Source organism: Malaclemys terrapin, chromosome 9, assembly GCF_027887155.1.
Source record: "Malaclemys terrapin pileata isolate rMalTer1 chromosome 9, rMalTer1.hap1, whole genome shotgun sequence".
In the NCBI taxonomy this organism is placed as follows: Eukaryota; Metazoa; Chordata; order Testudines; family Emydidae; genus Malaclemys; species Malaclemys terrapin.
The window spans coordinates 78,573,320-78,595,204 of record NC_071513.1 but is presented as its reverse complement, the minus strand read 5'-3'; the positions used below and the strand labels follow the sequence as shown (position 1 = coordinate 78,595,204).

Below are 21,885 nucleotides of genomic sequence, written 5' to 3'. Positions count from 1 at the left end.
TCCTCGCCCACAGACAACCCGCCAACCTTAAGCATATTCTCACCAGCAACCACACACCGCACCATAACAACTCTAACTCAGGAACCAATCCAGGCAACAAACCTCGATGCCAACTCTGCCCACATATCTACACCAGCAACACCATCACAGGACCTAACCAGATGAGCTACAACATCACCGGCTCATTCACCTGCACGTCCACCAATGTTATATATGCCATCGTGTGCCAGCAATGCCCTTCTGCATGTACACTGGCCAAACTGGACAGTCACTACGCAAGAGGATAAATGGACACAAGTCAGATATCAGGAATGGCAATACACAAAAACCTGTAGGAGAACACTTCAACCTCCCTGGCCACACAATAGCAGATGTAAAGGTAGCCATCTTACAGCAAAAAAACTTCAGGACCAGACTCCAAAGAGAAACTGCTGAGCTCCCGTTCATTTGCAAATTTGACACCATCAGATCAGGATTAAACAAAGACTGTGAATGGCTATCCAACTACAGAAGCAGTTTCTCCTCCCTTGGTGTTCACACCTCAACTGCTAGCAGAACACCTCACCCTCCCTGATTGAACTAACCTCGTTATCTCCATATTGATTTATACCTGCCTCTGGAAATTTCCATTACTTGCGTCTGATGAAGTGGGCATTCACCCACGAAAGCTTATGCGCCAATACTTCTGTTAGTCTTAAAGGTGCCACAGGACCCTCTGTTACTTTTTAAATAATCTGTGATGGCTCTATCATTGTAATATTTATCCTGGTATCTTTAGATTATGTTGGTTTAGAAAACTGGTCCCCTGGGAACAATGTACTGTAGCAGTGGCCTTTTGGGTCAGCTCAGCTGCTGTTGGTTTTTTGTTTTCCCTTGCTCTAGGAAGATACAATTGAGGGAAATGGAAGAAGTGCAATTCTAAGGAGAAATGTCCTGGTCAATTCAATTGTGGATGGCCTGACCTGATGTAATACATTTATATCATGAAAGGATTACCTTTCACCTTAGGGCTTGTCTACACTGGTAATTTACAGCGCTGCAACTTTCTTGCTCAGGGGCGTGAAAAAACATCCCCCTGAGTGCAGCAAGTTTCAGCGCTGTAAAGCGCCAGTGTAGACAGTGCACCAGCGCTGGGAGCCACCCCCTCGTGGAGGTGGGCTGTGCCGCGACCACACAAGCCACATTAAAGCACTGCCAGTGTAGCTAGCCCTTAGAAACAGTTTTCTGTTTTTGTTTTGTTTTCTTCTATAAGTGGAATAAAGCTGAAGTGCTGGCAACTGTTACATTTTTACCATTCACAGTCAATCTAAAAGACTTTTAGCAAAATGAATTGGTGTAAACACAAAATTAACCATTATACATTTTAAAATTCTGCTTGTAAACATTTATCCAACAGGCTGCAGTTGTATCTTACACTGTTGATTTATGAGGCTCAGAATGGTTCTGATATTCCTGCCCTTCATTCGAAATGTTATACAGAAAAATCTGGCTTAAGCAGTTACACAATGGATAAAAAATAATTGCCTAGTGGAAGTGTGCTTTATAAAATTTAAAGTCAAACAGAATTGTACTAAATTGCCCTTGTATGGCTGTATGTTCAGTGAATATATGGTGAATCTTGCCCTTTGCACTGTTTGTAATAGGTACCTTCTTGTCTTAAATGTCCTTTTTGTAAAGAATCTCAAAAAAAAATTACAATTTAAGTACAAGTAAACAAAATGAGGGCTTGCAATTCTTCAGCACACAATCTGACCCAGTATTCATCTGTCAGCATCCCACAGTTCACCTGGAAATATTTATATCCCTCTCTTTATATTTATAGTTCCATATGAAAAATTAAAGTTAACATCATAAGGAGATTAATGGAAGCAGAGGAGTCCAGACCTCTAAGAGCCATTGTTTCAGGCTATCTGCAGACAAAGAAAGTAGTTTATATTTGGTTCACATAAATTTACATGACTTTTAACATCAAGGAAGAGTTTACAGACCTACCTTTCTCCCCTGCTTTTTCCCAATATATGAGCAAGGGACTCACCGGATGTAGTCACAGTGCCTCACCAAGTGGGTGGCTTGCTCCCCAAAATGAATCCCGCCAACCCTTCAGGCTTGCACAGACAGTTGTTTGGTCCCAAAATCAGGGCTTTCATTTCAGCAAGAGTCAGGCACCACCACAGTGCTGCTATCCCATTCAATTGTTACAAAACTGTGCTAATTCACAGCATTGGCCTTTTCTACATTGACATCTATAGGTCCTACGCTTAAAGGGCATACCTAAAAAAGACAAATTGTTCAACTTGTATGGATGGCCTCTGCTTGGATATTCTGCTGCTATCCCAACAAAATTCCACATATATTTCCTGTAACGCGGTTAATGTCATTTGTAATGCAGAAACCTGTCTTTTCTATTGTCAGGGTAATAGCTGCAATTCTAAGGAGATGTGGCCTTTTGATGAGTTCAATCTAGTTTCTGTTATATCAGTCTTGTTCCTTGCAGATCTACATAAATCAGTCTATAAAGAAGCTAATTTCTTGCTCTGAAGAAGACTCCCCTGAAGTTCACAAGGAAGCTTTAGAGCTATTCTAACACCAAGATGGAGTATGAGAAGCTAAACTGGTGGCAAAAGTCTACAAAAAGGCATGAAGAAGCACCTTTAAAGAAAGAATCTCTACTGATGAGGCATCCATGATGGAAACCTGGGGTGAAATTCTCATTCTACTGAAATCAAGCTCATAATCTATCTTCTCTAGAGACCATGCATTATTTTATATATTTTTCTCATAACCACTTATTCATCTCCTTTGAAAAGATTAGCATTATTTACCTTACAATCTTTCTTCATATGAGGGTTTTTCCATGCCCTCTAATCTGTCTTTTCTGAGATGGGGTGACCAGTATTGCCACAAGTACTCCAGTATTACACACAGTATTCTAGATGATATGTAAATCTAGTACCACTGATTTACATAATAGTATAACAATAGTTTCTGTATTGTTCTCCATCTCATTCCTTATGCACTCTAACATCTTGGTTGCTATTTTGAATTTCAGCTTCACACTGAGCAGGTGAACAGAAGTGCTGGAGTTGTAGCTGGAGCACTGAGAATTTAAGAGAAAAGGCTGTTCATGGAGCATTCTCCATGAGGGCCATCATCCATGGAATTTATTAACCCCTTGGCTTGAAGTGTCTGAATCTGATGACCTTCAGGACACACTGCACTATTTACCCATGCTCCTGGGGAAGAAGGACATAATAAGGGCTGGTGTTTGTGGGTAAGACAAGGTATTGTTTGGGTTTGAGGTAATCTCTGGTTGGTTATTTTTTTCTTCTTTGGATTTGGGAAGAGGAAAAGTATCTGGGTTTAATCTTTTATGTCACTGACGTTTTAATGATGCCAAAGTCGCTTTTAAAATTATAATTTAATTTGAATTTATAATTCAAAATAACTAAAATAACCATCAATGTAACATGAGTCATCACTGAAAGAGTTGTAAACATGCACCATACTGCATTTGATGTGGAAGCTGCTTCTTATGGAAAAGGAGAATTATGAATGACCAGAGACTCTGATCAGAGAATAGTTAGGGAGCAAGTCTCTAAGTTACTCACCCAGTTGAAGGGCATGTCTACACTACAAAATTCCCAACCTAACTGACACTGGTGTATAGCCACTGCAGTAATTTCCTCCTTGAATCGGCAGTGCACACCCTCACCGGGAGCGCTTGCGCCGATTGAACCGTTAATGTGGGCATTGTGGCATAGCTTCTGAAAGGGGGTAACAGTCAATGTAAGCAACGCAGTGTCTACACTCACACTGCGTCAACCTAACTACATTGACTATACCCCTCTCATGGAAGTGGAGTTAAGTTACATCATCAGGAGCGAAATTTTAGTGCAGACACTTACATAGTTAGGTTGACATAAGATGCCTTGCATTTACCTAACTCTGTAGTGCAGACCAGGGTGAAGATTCCTGCTGAGAACTGGATTAAAAAGTTCAAATTCAAATCATAAGTAGCTTCCATCCCAGTTCTTTGGGAGGAGCAATGATGTGCTTGAGTGGTACACTTGAGGTATGTCTACACTGCAGAGGGGAACGATCCTCCCAGCCTGGATAGACAGACTTGTGTTAGTGGGGCTCTTGCTAACACACTAAAAATAGCAGGGTGGACATTAGGGCTTGGATTGCAGCTCAGGTCTCAAGCCTGGGGGAGTGCAGGGGCTTGAGAGCAGTCTGAGCTGCAATGGCCACACTGATGTATGCCAGCTCAAGCCCCACAAGTGCAAGTCTGTCTGTTCAGGAGCTCCCAGCTGCAGTGTAGACATACCCTTAGGCGCTCTCAGCAGCCCCTTGTTAAAATTTTTTAGCCAAACTGACAAGAAGCTTGAGACGGTTTCCCTGCTTCTAATGGAGTTCACCCTCCCTCTCTTTATACTACTAAATCATCCCTGCCACAGATGGCCAAACCCTGGGGCTCATGAATGTTTCTGAAGAGCAATTCTTTTGTTTTTGCAGTGTACCAGGTTGCACCAGATGTCAGGTATTTTCCAAAAGTTTTCACAGGGAAGGCTATCCCCCCCTCACCCTCTCCAGCTGTTCTAACAAGGTCTTTACCCCAAGCCCAAGGTTGAACACTCTGCTAGACTATTAATCAACTCAGGATATTTTTCAGGATCAAAATAAAAATGTTCCCAGCATGAGGCACTTAGTATGCTTGGCAACTGGAGTTGTTTGTTCTGGTTAGATACGACAATGATAGGCACATCAGAGAAAGGGAGGAAAGTATTTTATTTAAATGCATTGTCTCCCCAGTCCCTCTAGGGCAGGGATCGGCAAACTTTTGGCACACAGCCCGTCAGGGAAATCTGCCGGTGGGCCGGGACAGTTTGTTTACCTGCAGCATCCGCAGGTTCGGCTGATCGCAGCTCCCACTGGCCGCGATTCACCATTCCACGCCAATGGGGGCGCTGGCTTGGAACGGCGAACCGCGGCCAGTGGGAGCTACGATCGGCCGAACCTGTGGACGCTGTAGGTAAACAAACCGTCCTCGCCCACAGGTGGATTTCCCTGATGGGCCGTGTGCCAAAGGTTGCCGATCCCTGCTCCGGGGTGACCAGATAGCAAGTGTGAGAAATCGGGATTATTTTTTTTCAGGGGCGGAGGGCGTAGTTGCATATATAAGACAAGCCCCTAATATCAGGCCAGTCCCAATAACATCTGGTCATCCTAAGTCCCTCTAATGTCCTATCTGTAATGCATATACACCGTTGGGAGACAAGGTCTATCACAAGGTTAAGGGGAAATATTTTTGTACAAGCTCCTTATTAAAACATTTGCAGCACATTATTGGTCTCCAGTCAGGAGGAATTCAGTGGTGATATTCCCTGTGCAACTGGGTCCTTGGATGACACTAAACTTAGTATACTTGCTGGCTGCTGCAGCTCCTATCATTCACTGAGCCAGAACAATCCTTTAAGGAGAGCTAGCATTGAAAAGAAATTCCTTTTGTGGGGCAGTTGCTATGGCTTTGATTCCCTTTAAACAAAACAGATTGATGACTGACAAATAAAGAAAAGTAGTACTGTGGTACAGAGGGTGCTTCGAATTCTTACCATGAACTTAATGACACAAGTTTTGAAGGTGAGTACAATCTGTTTGGATACTACCTGAAACTTTGTTTATTTGTTTCTTTAAATAAGTATACAGGGCCATACTCGTTTCAATTGGCCACAGTCCTGTAATTTTTTGTATTGTTTTGTTGAAGGAAAAAGATTAAAGAGCAACACCTACCATAAATATGACAATGAGTATAAGGCAGATTCCCACTATAATTAGGAATGGAATTAAGTAATACTCCAAAGGAAGACTGAACTCTGGGATTAACACAATATGGCCACTGTGGGGGAAAGAAAAACAATTTTAAAATGAATTAAACTTCAACAAACAGTGAAGCTTACAACAGAAATTCAAAAAGGTAAAGTCATCAACAGAAAAATTAGCATCTTCGGGCACATAAAAGGAGTATCTATAACAGGGGTAGGCAACCTATGGCACGCGTGCCAAAGGCGGCACGCGAGCTGATTTTCAGTGGCACTCACATTGCCCGGGTCCTGGCCACCATCCGGGGGGCTCTGCATTTTAATTTAATTTTAAATGAAGCTTCTTAAACATTTTAAAAACCTTATTTACTTTACATACAACAATAGTTTAGTTATATATTATAGACTTATAGAAAGAGACCTTCTAAAAACGTTAAAATGTATTACTGGCATACGAAACCTTAAATTAGAGTGAATAAATGAAGACTCGGCACACCACTTCTGAAAGGTTGCCGACCCCTGATCTATAATATGAAAATATTCAGCCACTTTTTTTTAAAAGGTCAACACACAGTCAGTGTAATACTAATGAAATAAATAGGTAAAACTGTAATCATTAGAATCAGTATACTTATCAGGGTGAAGTCCTGGCCCCAATGAAGTCAATTGGAATTTTGCCATTGATTTAAATGGAGCCAGGGTTTTACCCCTAATGTGCATTCAATTCACCACAAAGACGTTCAGCTGAAAATAGACTGTGTATACCCGTTTTAGAATTAGTCAGTTTTGAATGGTCATTGTTTCCTCGTTAGTTAACAAAGTAGAACCTTGCTAATTTGCATGAATAACTGGAAGACCTATGCAGTCTTGTAACTGTGTCAGGCCCAGGATACTAGACAAAGTGGATGGCAGTAGTATCTTTTATTGAACCAACTTCTATTGGCTGTTGAATTTACACAGAGCTTTTCTTCAGGTCTGGGGAATTTACTCTGGGCCTTAAGGTAAGGATTTTCTGAACTTGAAGGCTGCTCCTTTCCTGTGAATGTCTTAAAGGAGGGTGGGTGCGGGGAGATATATATTTTGTTTGTATTTTGGTTTCCCCTTTGTTGGATCCTTTACAATCATCAGTATAACTGTTTACTATCCTAGGGTATATTTTGCTGGCATTTACAATTGTGTGACCTTACTGGAGACAATGAGACTGCACAGCTAAAATTGATTGCAGAATTTGTCTCACAAAGTTTCAGATACTGGTGATGAGCAGGAAAGAACTCAGCCTGACGGTCATATCCTATGCTGAGTTTTCAGAAATGGCAAGTAGGGAAAATCTTTTCATATGTGGATACTTGATGCAGAAATAATGGAGGGATAACAAACACAGAACCCCAAGTGCAATTTTGAGTTCCTTTTCAAAGTTTTATCATGTTTAAGTGACTCACCTAAGTTGTACAACAAAAACCAGATACCATATAACTCACTCTCATATACCAGTCACTGGACTATGCTGCCTTCCAAGCTACTGAAAACTTGCCTAGTGTTGTGGAAAGGTTTGCGAACCTTAGTAAACTTGCCAAACTTAGCTCAAATTTTAGAGGCAAGCTTTGTATGTGTTCATTACAGCTGCATTAATTCAAAAATCTTTCTGTAGTATAACTGCAAAAATACATAAGTATAGGAGAGAACCTATATTTCAGCATGATTTCATATATTCCATCAATATTCAGTGACTTGTTTCCCTTCCTATGAATGCCTTGAAATAACATAGAGCCATAAAACAATATCTGATGTGAAACAGTTAGCAGCATGGCTCATGTGCCATTCAATCAGACTGTAACAGGACTCAACTGCAGAGTAATTTCCATAGTCTCTACAGTTCACATATAGAATTACTTTCATGCCGCTTCATTTTTATTTTTGTGAGTTGCAGCCTCCAAGAACTGGCAAAGCCAATATCTTAATTTATGTTGCTATTCCATTTGCCCTGACACTACCACCCCTATGTCTGTGGCACCTTTCCCTGTATCCTGGAGAGTAGAATAGACTGTTTCCTCCGAGTTCAGTACTAATGTAGCTACAATAGCTAGAAGGGCTTAGCTAGACTAGGGTAGTTAGCATTCTACAAACCCGTATGTCACCTGCACTCACACAGTCTATCAAGCAGAGTCCTGAGCTTAGGTCCTTACAAAGTTGAGTCTCTCATGCCAGCAGGACATGCTGCTGCTGTGAAACCAGGAGGAAGAATTTTGTTTAGACTTGTGTTTTTGTAGCAACTATCCAACTGAGTGACTAAAATTCAGTTCACGCCTATTTCTCTTAGGACAGCCTTGAAAAATGTTGCTTGTTCAGAGCAAATAATACTACTGGATAGGCATGTAACTGTTTAAATTTTCAATCATCATGGTGAAGTGTGGGATTTTGGGCTTGGACTGGTGAATTTTAATTAGTTGTATAAGATTTATATTAGGCTAATATTGGAAGATGTTTGGGGTTGGTATCTGTTTACCTCTATATGATCTAAAAGGTATGGCGGGGGGTTTCTAATATTTTATTGCTATTGTATTATATAAATTATATAATGCACCAATGGTTTGATTCAAAGCCCACTAAAGTCAATGAAGTCTTTCCAATGCCTTCAGTGGACACTGAATCAGGTATTCTGTTCCTGAGACAGACACAGTAAAACTTAAATAAATCAGTACAAATGGGCCTTGCCCAAGTTTTTAAAAACATCTGTTAACAATGGACCATAAGCTGCAAGTCTTTCAATTGATAGACCAAAAGGGGTGAAAAAATGGGGACCTGGGGGGGGAGAAGTGGAGCCAGCCTACCATCAGTATGAATAAGTGAGCATTTTTATCATAAATGTGTAACTTTATCAGTGATTACACCATTTTTTAATTATAGTAAATACATTAAAGTTTGACAAACACATGAGTTTTGTTTTGAGTAAACATGCTGAATGTGAAACTTAGATGATGCTTCCCCTAAGGTAACTTCTAATGTGCAATATCCTTTAAGAATGTGAAAGTGGCCACAAATATCTTATGAGTCTCAAGAAGCTTGCCAAAGTAGTGCTCAGGCTGACAGGCTCAATAAATAGTATTCAGTAAGCATTCTTCAAGAGAACTTAAAAACTTAAGAGCAAATACATTTTTGCTGCAGCCTGTCATAATAACTGTGGCCTAAAGTAAAGAGCTACTGAAAAGTCTGATTTTGTTTTTTATTTTTGCAATTTCAGATTCTTAGACTGACCACTCTGCCAGAGCATCTATTTATTTAAAAATACTTACACACAATCTCATAGGGATCAAGCATCTTACAGTCAATGTTGAAAGTATAGAGGGTGAAATCCTGGCCCCAGTGAAGTCAATGGCAAGCCATCCATTGACTTCAGTTTGGCCAGGATTTCATCCAGAAAAAAATTCTTGATCTTCAGTAAAGGTTAAACAGAGGTGATAACAGTTCAAGGACTGATGTTACTGCATATTAGGTTACATATTTAAAAAGGTAAATAATTACTTACCCCTTTTCATAAGTGAATTCATCTTTCAGTGAATTAGCTGATGTCTCACCAATAAAGACAGACGGAATATCAATTTTCTTTAAAACTTCAACTGTTCATAAAAAGAACAAAAGACTAGCACTGACTTACATAACTCAGGCTCTATGGGCAATAATTAAGACTGTCTCATGATGTCTTTGTGGCTCTTTAAAGACAATCAGTGTGTGGAGACCTCTTCTAAGATAGATTTAGTATACAATATGCTATTAACATATTCTGTTAACTAAAGTGTCCATCTACAAAATGATATCCTGTGCTACTAGTAGTGGTATCTTAGAGTTGCTGTCTGTGCAAACATCAACTGATAATTCTTCAAAAATATTCAAGATAACAAGAAATCCTTTGGTAAATTACAGTTTAACCAAAGCATCACTAATTATAGTCAGACTGCAGCTGGTACAAATTGGCATAGCTTCATTGACTTCAAGGAGCTACACTGACTTATACCAGCTGAGGATCTGGTCCTATATGTTCCACATTTTCCTATAAATGAAGGAGTGGAGATGACTTTAGGCTGGAAAAAGTCCAAAAGTAGAAAGGAGGGAATGAGCAAGCCCAACCTCACTACTCACAAGAAATCCAATTGAAGGAAAGCAACATTTCCGCCCCTCCTGCCCCCGATCACAGAATGCAATCACAAAAACTTGCAACATTTTTCTTGACCTCAGGTGAGGAACTCTCAGTATTAAGAAAAACAAGTGAAAGAGAGGAAACAAAAATATAGATGCTCTACTACAGTGCTTCTCAAAGCCAGTCCACCGCTTGTTGAGGGAAAGCCCCTGGCGGTCCGGGCCGGTTTGTTTACCTGCCGCGTCCGCTGGTTCGGCGAATCGCGGCTCCCACTGGCCGTCTGAGGGCTGCGGAAAGCGGCGCGGGCCAAGGGATGTGCTGGCCGCCCTTCCCGCAGCCACCATTGGCCTGGAGCGGCGAACCGCGGCCAGTGGGAGCCGCGATCAGCCGAACCTGCGGACACGGCAGGTAAACAAACTGGCCCGGACCGCCAGGGGCCTTCCCTGAACAAGCAGCGGCCCGACTTTGAGAAGCACTGATCAACTAACTTACACTGGTTCATTTCAACAGTGCTTCATCTTATTTCAGAAAATATATAAATATTGGTCTTGAGTAATACTATAGTATAAGGTTTCCACAGGCAGGTTTTAACTGGATAACTTTAGGTTACCATATTCAAACATTTAAAAAAAAGAGGACATTCCACGGGGCACCGCCCCCGCCCCCGCCCCAACCCTTCTCCGCCCCCATTCCAACCCCTTCCCCAAAGTCTCTGCCCCAACTCTGCCCCCTCCTCTGAGCACCCTGCATTCCTCCTCCTCCCTCCCGCTCTGATCTTGGTTGGGGGTTGCTAAGTGCTTCCCTGCTCCCCACTCGCCCCGCAGCCCCTATGCCCTTGCCTGCCCTGCTCCTCCTCACCCTGCAGCCTCTGCACCCCCCTGCCCCTGCAGCCTCTGTGCCCCCTGCTCCCCTCTCGCCCTGCAGCCTCTGCACCCCCCCGCCCCTGCAGCCTCTGTGCCCCCTGCTCCCCACTCGCCCTGCAGCCTCTGCACCCCCCCGCCCCTGCAGCCTCTGTGCCCTCTGCACCCCCCTGCCCCTGCAGCCTCTACACCCCCCCCCCGCTGCCTGCCCTGCTCCCCCCGCTCACCCGGCAGAGGAAGAAATGCAGGCTCCACGTGGAATTAAACACAGCCCCCCGCTGCTCTGAGGGGGAAGGAGGGAGCGGGGGAGGGGGAGGGACTCTGGCTGCTAGAGGCCTTAGTGGCTGCGAGCGGGTTTCAATCAGGCCAGGCGTCCAATCAGCCGCGCCGCACAAGGGGAAGGGGGAAATCCCGGACATTTCTACTTGATTAGAAATCCCCCCCGGACGGCCATTTAATGCTGAAAAAGCCGGACATGTCCGGGGAAACCCGGACGGAAGGTAACCCTAGATAACTTTCTTGCACCCTTTGAGGTGTCACTGGTGCATCTGAAATAGAAATAGCTTTTTAGAGCTCTACTAACTCAAGAAATCCATACAATACATTTTGTGCTACTCTATGGTCCATCTCAATGTGTCTTACACACAGGAGGAACAACTTACCAAGTGGGTTCAATTCCACTGAATTCAACGGAGTGGCAACTGTTTAAGTCAATAGTGAATTTGGCCCTGTGAGAAAGGGACGTACTAGTCCCTACTTGACAGATGGAGACACAAAAGTGTAGAAAAGTTAGGGCAGAGGTGGACAAACTTTTTGGCCCAAGGGCCACATCTGGGTGGGGAAATTGCATGCAGGGCCATGAATTTAGGGCTGTGGCAGGGGGTTGTTGTGTGGGAGGGGGTGCGGTGTGCAGGAAGGGGCTCAGGGCAGGGGGTTGGGGTGCAGGAGGGAGTACAAGAGGGGGCTCAGGGAAGGGATTTGGGGTGCAGGAGGGGGCTCAGGGCAGGAAGTTAGGAGGCAGGAGGAGGTGCAGAATGCAGCAGGAGGGTTGGGGTGCAGGAGGGGTGCGGCAACGGGCTCAGGGCAGGGGTTGGGGTGCAGGAGGAGTGTGGAGTGTACAAGAGGGCTCAGGGAAGGGGGTTGGGATGCAGGAGGGGTGCAGCAGGGGTTCGGGTGCAGGAGGGGTGCAGCGGGGGCTCAGGGCAGGGGGTTGGGGTGTGGGAAGGGTGCATCAGGGGGCTCAGGGCAGGGAGTTAGGATGCAGGAGGGGGTGCTGAATGCAGCAGGGGGGTTGGGGTGCAGGCAGGGTGCGGCAGGGGGCTCAGGGCAGGGGTTGGGGCACAGGAGGGGTGTGGAGTGTATAAGAGGGCTCAGGGCAGGGGGTTGGGGTGCAGGGTGCAAGAGGGGTTCGGGGTGCGGGCTTTGGCCCGGCGCCGCTTACTTGGAGCAGCTCTGGAGTGGCAGTGGCGCGCAGTGGGGCTAAGACAGGCTCCCTGCCTGCCCTGGCCCCACGCCATGCCACTCCCGGAAGCTGCTAGCACCACGTCCCTGCTGCCCCTGGGGGAGTGTGGGCAGAGGGCTCTGCAGGTACCTCCCCTGCAGGTACCTCCCCCGACGCTCCCATTGGCTGTGGTTCCTCATTCCCGGCCAATGGGAGCTGCAGGGGACGGTGCCTGGAGGCGAGGGCAGTGCAAGGAGCCCTCTGCCCTCCCTCCCCCAGGGGCCACAGGGACATGGTGCCGGCCACTTCCAGCAGCGGCGTGGGGCCCACAGCACCATGGGAGTGGCAATCCCGCTGGCAAGATCCAAAGCCCTGATGGGCCGCATCTGGCCTGCAGGCCGTAGCTTGCCCACCCCTGGATTAGGGTCTAAATTTTCAAAAGCAGACTCTAATTTTGGATCCTTAGTTTGACACTTCAGGCCTGAAGTGCCATAACTGTGCCATAACTATAACTACAGGCTGCTGCCCAAGCAACTATATAAAGGTACATATTAAAAGAGAGGTGCAAAATGTAGGGCAGCTAACAAGACAGGCTCCATTTATGTGTTAACTAAAGCTGTGTGAAGTGTCTGGGTTTGCTTCCCAGGACTCCTGGGGAACATCTTACTTGGTTTCAGTTCATGTGGGTTTGCATCTGTGACTTTAAGTTTCAAGGTTGAATGAATCCAAAGTTCCAGTGAAATTTGGTTGACATCAAAGTGTTCAGGTTTCCCAAAGAAACTATGTGAAACCATACTTTTCTGAGTGCAATGCAAAAAATGTATAATGGCCCGTGGTCACTTGAAACTGTTTCAAAGGTTTCTTGCAAACCTCTCTTGCATTTTGAGTTTATAGCTAAACTTGAAACCAAGCAAGAATCACATGCTTGGGGATTTCACTGAGAACACTTCATGCAGCTTTCCCACAATATAGTGTTTTGTCTGTTGAAAGTGAATTTCTCAGTTCACTGAAAGGTGTCTCTTTATCTGGAAATAGTGTTTGTTCACAGTTATGTTCCTGTTCAGTACTCAATCAGTTGAAGAAAAGTGAAGGAAAAGGATCAAAATATCACAGAAAACTAACAGCACTAAAGAGAGAACCAATATTTGGAATCTATCTGAAATATGCAATAGTAGAAATTGAATATTTTTTCTTGGCAACAGTGGGATTATGTGGCAGTGTGCTACTGTAAAGATAAAGAACATTTTAAATCCTCAACAGTAAATCACATGAACACTTTCTCATTAAACACTGAAATACATACCACAAGAGGAAACTGACATTTCAGCCACCTTGCAAATATGTTCTCAACTTACTACTTAATGAACGTATCATATCAAAACAGCAAACACTAGAATTGTACCTCTTGTATGCTATGTTCTGGGAATACCTTCATTTATTCTAGTGAAAAACTGTATGTACATGTGTAATCCTTTGGGGGTTATTTAGGTGAACAGACAGCTGTGCACAGAACAGTGAGCATGAAAAGACTCCCTACCCAAAAATTACAATATGTTTTGGATCCTCATCCCATGGAGCAGCAGTAACTATTTTTTGCTGTATTCCTACTTCAGTAATAACAAAAGAGAACTGACATCATCCCAGCTGTTTATTGGGCCAATCATATTCTTCTTGCTCATAAATTTTAACCACTTGACTTCCATGGAAAAGCTGAACCAAAATTTTAACAAGGAGAATAGACAGAACAATGCTTGCACAGAACACAAACACCATAATGGTGCAAATACCATATATATATACATAATATAAAGCATGCACATATGTGCACACAGCAGCTTCTAACATCTTAAATACATTAAAACAAGGGGGAACTCCTGATTATAATAAATTGAAGTTAATACCATATACTATAGTGGGTGAAATAACTTTCAAATAGTAGAGAAGTGATACCTGTACTTACTGTCGTTGGATCCCATGCTAATTAGGTCATCAGAATCAACATTGTGAACTATAGCTGCCTTGTATCCAGCTCTCTGTGCATTTAAAACCTGTAAGTCATATACAGTACTTGTTATATTAATATATCAATCTTCTACAATAAAACAAGATACTGATTTACAACATTCTAGGAGTGCAAATGACTCCACTTTCATTTAGAAATAAGGAATTATTCTTTCAAACAACCACATATTCCTAAAATAGGATGCTACTGTACTCTTTCTAAGAAGGTATAAAAATCAGTTCTGTACAGGCAGGTTTCATGTTTACATAATTAGTCCTAAAATCTTCAACTTTAAGATAAAAAGTCTTTGTCATATCTGAAAATCAAGAGAGTAACTTATTTTGATTAATCAGTATTTATCTTTAACATTACATGTAAGTCATAATCTTTGCCTTTAGATCATGCTTGGATCTCTAACTTGTCAGTTCACAATATCACTAATGTGTTATCACGGTAGTGCAGAATTGAATATGGACCAGATCCTAAGGTGCAATGCAAAGCAGCTGCATTGCGGCATATTCTGGCCTTGAATTCAGCTTAGCTAGACATGACTAGATCACCATGGTGCATGATATTCTTCCATTGTACAGAGCTGACATAGCAAGTCCTGCATCCTTCCTGTTGCCAGTGTAAGGGGTATAGTCATATAGACTGGAAATGGCTGAGCCATTACAAACATTGAATCTATCTCCCCTTGTAAGTATTCTCACACTTCTTATCAAACTGTCTGTACTGGGCTATCTTGATTATCACTTCAAAAGTTTTTTTCTCTTACTTATTTGGCCTCTCAGAGTTGGTAAGACAACTCCCACCTTTTCATGCTCTCTGTATGTGTATATATATCTCCTTAATATATGTTCCATTCTATGCATCCGAAGAAGTGGGCTGTAGCCCACGAAAGCTTATGCTCAAATAAATTTGTTAGTCTCTAAGGTGCCACAAGTACTCCTGTTCTTTTTGCGGATACAGACTAACATGGCTGCTACTCTGGCTATCCTATGCTTCACTGATATGTGGCTGCTAAAGGGCCCCTGGGGTCTGTAAACTGTCCTAAACTATGCCAAAAGATCATCCAGAGACTGCAAAGGCTGTTTTTACACCCCTGTGTAGAATTGCACAGTGAACTCCTTGGCTGTAATTGAATGATCTGAGCCCATATTTATAAAAATATTTTAGACTGTCAGATCACTTGGGTTGGATAAGCATCAGAGGCCCTTTACTTTATCCCCCATTCAAGGTGACAGTGTTGTACATTTATCTCTGGGTAATGTCATCTGCAAGCACATATTAAACTGCCATCTTTATGCTGATACCTCAGATCTACCTCCCTACTCCAGACCTGTTGTCTCCTGCCCAAAGTAAAATCTTGGCCTGTCTCTGCCACTTTCTTGTGAATATCTAGCCACCAGCTGACATTGTAAACAAGAAGCAGGCAGCAGTATCTCCCGTCAATGTAAACAAACTTGTTTGTTATAGTGATTGGCAGAATAAGAAGTAGGACTGAGTGGACTTGTAGGCTTTAAAGTGTTACATTGTTTTATCTTTGAATGCAGTTTTTTTACATAATTCTACATTTGTAAGTTCAACTTTCATGATAGATTGCACTATAGTACTTGTATGAGGTGAATTACAAACATTTGCACTGTAAAAACAAAATATTTTTCAATCAAAATAAATATAAAGTAAGCACTATACACTTTGTATTCTGTGGTGTAATTGAAATTAATATATTTGAAAATGTATTTAATATCCAAAAATATTTAAAATGGTATTCTATTGTTTAACCACACACTTAATCTTTTAAATCGCTTGACAGCCTAAATATAATACATATAGTACTTGGATCCAAAATTATTTTCTTCCTTCCTTCACTTTCTGTTTTCCTGCCCAATGAAAAGCAGCCCCTATTTGGCTACCAAGGGAGCAGTAGTTTCCCTTGGGTTGCCAGAGTGGTGATAACTGCTCCCTAAGCTGCCATTGTGAAGCAATAACTTCATTCAGTCATGACAGCAGCAATCTACTAGGGATGAGCAGCTTCTCCTTTGGTAGAATTTGATAATTCTGTGGTGTGAATTTGATCTCTTGCATTATCATTGTTTATTGCATGGGTTCCAGTGTGTTCCATGCATCATCCTAACTAAATATGGGCTTACTAAAAGTACTTTGATGCTACATTCTTCATAAGGATATAGCCTACGTACCCCATTGTCCGGTAATCTTTATGCTTATAAAATACATGCTGGCCAGTTAATGTTGAAGACAGGGACTTTTCCAGCAGACTAATAGCTGCTGCAGCAGCTATATACTGCATAGAGCTGTTCAAAGCTTTCTGTGTTTTTGAAGGAAGCATATTTGGTCTAGAGTCAAGACCTGTATCCTCAAAACTAGAAAAAATATAGCCAGATTTCACATCCCAAGGGACTGAAATCATGGTGTGGAATATGTTAATGATCTTAGCTTTCCAGTTTTTTTTACATTAGTACTTCTAAAAACCAGAGTCTCCAGGCCAAGCCTGAAAACTGAGACCTTCATAGTACAGCTGTGCGATGGTGTCATAACTATAAAGGGAAGGGTAACAGCTGTCCTGTGTACAGTACTATAAAATCCCTCCTGGCCAGAGACTCCAAAATCCTTTTCCCTGTAAAGGGTTAAGAAGCTCAGGTAACCTGGCAGGCATCTGACCTAAAGAACCAATAAGGGGACAAGATACTTTCAAATCTTGGGGGGGGGGGGGGGAGGGGGGAGGAGGAAGGGGGTTGGATCTGTATTCACCAGGGAACTGGTGAAAGGTTTCTCAAGGCTTCCCAGGGAGGGAATGGTGGCAGTGGGACCAGAGCTAAGCTGGTAGTTAAGCTTAGAAGTTTTCATGCAGGCCCCTACATTTGTACCCTAAAGTTCAAAGTGGGGATACAGCCTTGACAGATGGCCTTGTGGATAAAGATGACTTCAAAGTGAAGACAAAATAAAGAGATGGAAAGGAAGTGAAAAAAGACTTGCCAAAAACATCACTCACCAAAATGGCATAAAGGTCAAAGCCAAAGAGGGAGTGTTCATCAAGTTATTTGCATTCTTTACTTTATCTATGGTAGCACTTGTTCTCAATCTTGATCATAGAATCATAGAATATCAGGGTTGGAAGGGACCTCAGAAGGTCATCTAGTCCAACCCCCTGCTCAAAGCAGGACCAATCCCCAACTAAATCATCCCAGCCAGAGCTTCGTCAAGCCTGATCTTAAAAACCTGTAAGGAAGGAGATTCCACCACCTCCCTAGGTAACCCATTCCAGTGCTTCACCACCCTCCTAGTGAAATAGTTTTTCCTAATATCCAACCTAAACCTTCCACATTGCAACTTGAGACCATTACTCCTTGTTCCGTCATCTGGTACCACTGAGAACAGTCTAGATCCATCCTCTTTGGAACCCCCTTTCAGGTAGTTGAAAACAGCTATCAAATCCCCCCTCATTCTTCTCTTCTGCAGACTAAACAATCCCAGTTCCCTCAGCCTCTCCTCATAAGTCATGTGTTCCAGCCCCCTAATCATTTTTGTTGCCCTCCGCTGGACTCTTTCCAATTTTTCCACATCCTTCTTGTAGTGTGGGGCCCAAAACTGGACATAGTACTCCAGATGAGGCCTCACCAATGTCGAATAGAGGGAAATGATCTCTTCCCTCGATCTGCATGTGCTACTTATACAGCCCAAAATGCCGTTAGCCTTCTTCAAGGGCATACTGTTGACTCATATCCAGCTTCTAGTCCACTATAACCCCTAGATCCTTTTCATCCACATGTCTCTCTGATAAAAATGATCAGATAGGTGGGAGAGGTATCCTTTTATTGGACCAACCTCTGTTGCTGAAAGCAGCTTTTGAGCGAGCTCTGTGAAAGCTCAAGCTTGTCTCCCTCACCAACAGAAGTAGGTCCAATAAAGATATTACCTCACCTACCTTCTCTAATATCCTGGTACTAACATTGCTACAACACTGCACACAATTATCAGTTACTATTCATCCATGGAGAAACATTTCTTATTGTGAGACTTATACATTTATTTAACATGCCGTACTGGAAAAAGTGGTCCACTATCACTTTGAATGATTTTTGTAGACACTGTCAAACTGTTGGTTGAAACTTCAATTTTAATGCAAATTCCTCTTTTTTAGAATAAAAGTTTAAACTTTTCAAAAGTATTGAAGGCACTTGGGGTCCTAAATTCTACTGACTTTCGGTAGAACTTAGCTCCTGAGTCAATTAAGCATACTTAAAAATTTTACCCTGAATCTCTCAAAGAATGAATACAGTTAGTGGTCACCTGATATAAAATCAGAACAGCCCTTTCAATGTTTTCTTACTTTGTTCTGTTCAAGTTAAAATTTTTATTCCTAACTTATTGTCCCAGTGAAGTAGTAAAGTGAAAATGAAATTGTCCAGACTTTTTTTGTTGAAGCCAGGAAAAGTGCAAGAATTAAACAAAGCCACAAACACTAAAGTAAACTTTAAGACATTCTTTCAATTTTAACCTAAGCATGAGTTCCCAAACTGTAGTACTCCCACAGCATTCCTTTAAAATCAAAGGTACATGTGTTTACAGAATCTTTAGCAGATAGCATAAAACTCAAAACATTCAGGAGTTTGATTAACATACAGGATACCCTGCATAGGGAGTACAAAAAAGGAAAGCTCTCCCATATTTACAAACCAACCCACATGTGTCAAAAAATTCTATTACAGTTTAAACGAAGTAACAGTTGTTGTTTTTAAGAATACAAGATGCCAATATAATCTAATTCTCTTTATAAGAGCTATACGTGAAAGGCTGCACACTTACAAAATGCACTACCACCAAACATATGGTTTGAAGAGGAAACGAAAGGACTCCCCTAAGAGAAGGAAGATTAATGAATAACAAAACGTGCAAAGCAACCCACACCTAAAACAAGGAATACTATCTGGAAGAGGTGTGATTAAGAGTTTCTGAGCAATATGAATGAGCATAGCTTCAGGACTAGAACATAGTCTTGACAAACGTTTCAAGGAAAATTGCGTTTGGAACTTAAAATCATATGCTATTTCTGATGACTTAGTCTTTTATTCTGCATATCCATCAAAAGCTCATTCTGCTCCCACTAATGTTAAAACAGATTTTCCGACTTACCTTAGTAGGATCAGGATTAGGTCCCAAATGTATGGTAAGGTTAAACGATATATGGCCCAATTCTGCTGAAGTTAAGCAGTATCTTACACCACAAGAAATCCTATTGAAATCAACTGAGTAAGCTACTAATTCAACCTGAGTAGTGGTGGCAACGCCTTTATGATTAGTACCTGAGACTTTGGCCAATTTAGTGTTAGAGGTACTCTTATGTCCCACCAACTCCAAGGATGGGTTCGCTATGTGCATTTCACAGAAATGCTCATATGGATGGGTGCTGGCTTCAGGGTTTTGCTATCATAAATGAGTGTAAGTGGAAGGATGTGTTTAGGATAGGCTGTAATGGGAGGGAGGCATCTGTAAATGTGATGTGATGTAGGTCAGGATTGGTTCTACGCTGTCCCAAAAAACACTGGGGTTCAGTTTCTGCTCCAGGTATCCTGTATTTTTCCAGGCCAGCAGATCCAACTCACTCAGAAGGGAGTACATGGCATTGCTCAGCAGGGTCACTTCTAACAGAATAAGGAATTACACTCTGCCTTCTTTGGCCAGAACGATAATGTTCATCATGAAGCACGGCCATGAGAGTATGAGGCAGAAGAAAATGAAAATAAATCTTCAAGACTCCTTCCTGGATTTAGAAGGCTTCTCCACAGAGGGAAGGAAATAGTAGGCTAAGTGTGCTCTTACTTGTCACATGCAACCTCATCTGTCCATTCTATTTTGAACCAGAAGTGAATGTTTACCTAGGTGCATTAGTCTCTTATAACTAAAAATGTTCTATATTTCCCTCCCAAGTTTTAGCTATTTTGAAACTCAATACTTTTAAATCAATTTATTAATTCCCTCTCCCTTACCCATTCCAATGGAACAACAATCCATTGCATATATTTACAAGATGCAGAAAAACTCAACCTACTCAGAGGACAGCAGACTTTGGACTGAAATAAGATTCACTTATTAAAAAAAGCTATGCTTTTTATAGAACTGAGAGATCTGACCCTTAATCCTGCTATTTTTCTACATCTTTCTCCCCTGTCATGTAGGCTTTTTTTATTTCTCCATCAGATGTTGGTTTTAGCCCATATGCTACATTACTCTATGCCTTTTTCTCTACTCCGTCTATATTAATATAATTACTGATATATAATATTGATCCTGGTTTCCATTTCAAAAAATTTCTTTTCCACTCTCCATATGCCAGCATTCTGTCTTATATAGCATACACAAGATTACAAAAATACAGACTGCTGTCATAGTTTTGGTTTAATTATGTCTAAGATGACCAGATAGCAAGAGTAAAAATTGAGATGGGAGTGGGGGGTTATAGGTGCCTATATAAGACAAAGCCCTGAATATCTGGACTGTCCCTATAAAACTGGGACATCTGGTCACCCTAATTATGTCCCATTGTATCTTCCCCACAGATGACCAGATCAAACCAACTAAGTTACACCAATACTAAAGCTTCCCAGTCAAAGCCTTAAAAATCCTATTTCCACTTTATTGAAGAATGCTTTTATATACAATATAAAGAACTGCATTCTTTACATATCAAAGACAAAGAAATGACAGTATGTGAAGCCCATGTAAAGACACAATACAGTTTGTATGAAACCAAACTAGTCTCTGAGGTATGTAACAAACCCTCAATGTGCAAAGTGTATATATTGATGTTAAGATCAGTTGATATTTTGGGGAGAGTTCATATGAGTGCTATTGAGGTAACTTGTTTCAAACCCCAGAGGATGAAGCTTGGCTTCTGATAACATAGAGAAGATATTACAAAAGTAGTGGATGAAAGGCCTCTCAAACCAGTCAAAGTAATAAAAATCAGCTCAAACAAATCTGAGCAAAATGACAGTTAAAACTAAGAATTTACTAGTAAATTTTATAGCATCATTATACCTACAAGCTATTGAAATTTCCTGTAACATTAATAACACTGCTCTACAGTAGGGTTACCATACGTCCGGATTTTCCCGGACATGTCCGGCTTTTTGGGCTCCAAATCCCCGTCCGGGGGGAAATCCCAAAAAGCTGGACATGTCCGGGAAAATCGGACATGCGGTCGGCGGCTCGGGTGCCGGGCCGGGGGCTCGGGGGCTCAGCCGGCGGTGCTCGGGGGGGCCCGGTGCCGGGCCGGGGGCTCGGGGGGCCTGGCCGGCAGTGCCGGGCCGGGGGCTCGGCCGGCGGTGCTCGGGGGGGCCCGGGGCCGGGCCGGGGGGCTCGGCTGGCGGCTTGGGTGCCGGGTGCCGGGCCGGGTGCTGGGCCGGGGGCTCGGCCGGCGGTGCTCGGGGGGGCCGGGTGCCGGGCCGGGGGCTCGGCCGGCGGTGCTCGGGGGGGCCGGGCCGGGGGCTCGGCCGGCGGTGCTCGGGGGGGCCCGGGGCCGGGCCGGGGGCTCGGGTGCCGGGCCGGGCCGGGGGCTCGGCCGGCGGTGCTCGGGGGGGCCCGGGGCCAGGCCGGGGGCTCGGGGGGCC

At 42.9% G+C, this 21,885-nt stretch overlaps 1 protein-coding gene across 2 annotated transcripts in view; it reads right to left on the bottom strand.

Moving 5' to 3' along the window:
* RNF13 (ring finger protein 13) overlaps window positions 1-21,885 on the bottom strand; it is a 115,466-nt gene that overhangs the window by 28,211 nt on the left and 65,370 nt on the right. For both annotated transcript variants that reach the window (XM_054039694.1, XM_054039695.1), the window contains 3 exons: window positions 14,213-14,300; window positions 9,343-9,433; window positions 5,791-5,896 (listed from right to left, as the gene is read on the bottom strand). In XM_054039694.1, coding sequence (XP_053895669.1) covers window positions 5,791-5,896; window positions 9,343-9,433; window positions 14,213-14,300 — 285 coding nt within the window. The remainder of the gene's footprint in view (window positions 1-5,790; window positions 5,897-9,342; window positions 9,434-14,212; window positions 14,301-21,885) is intronic.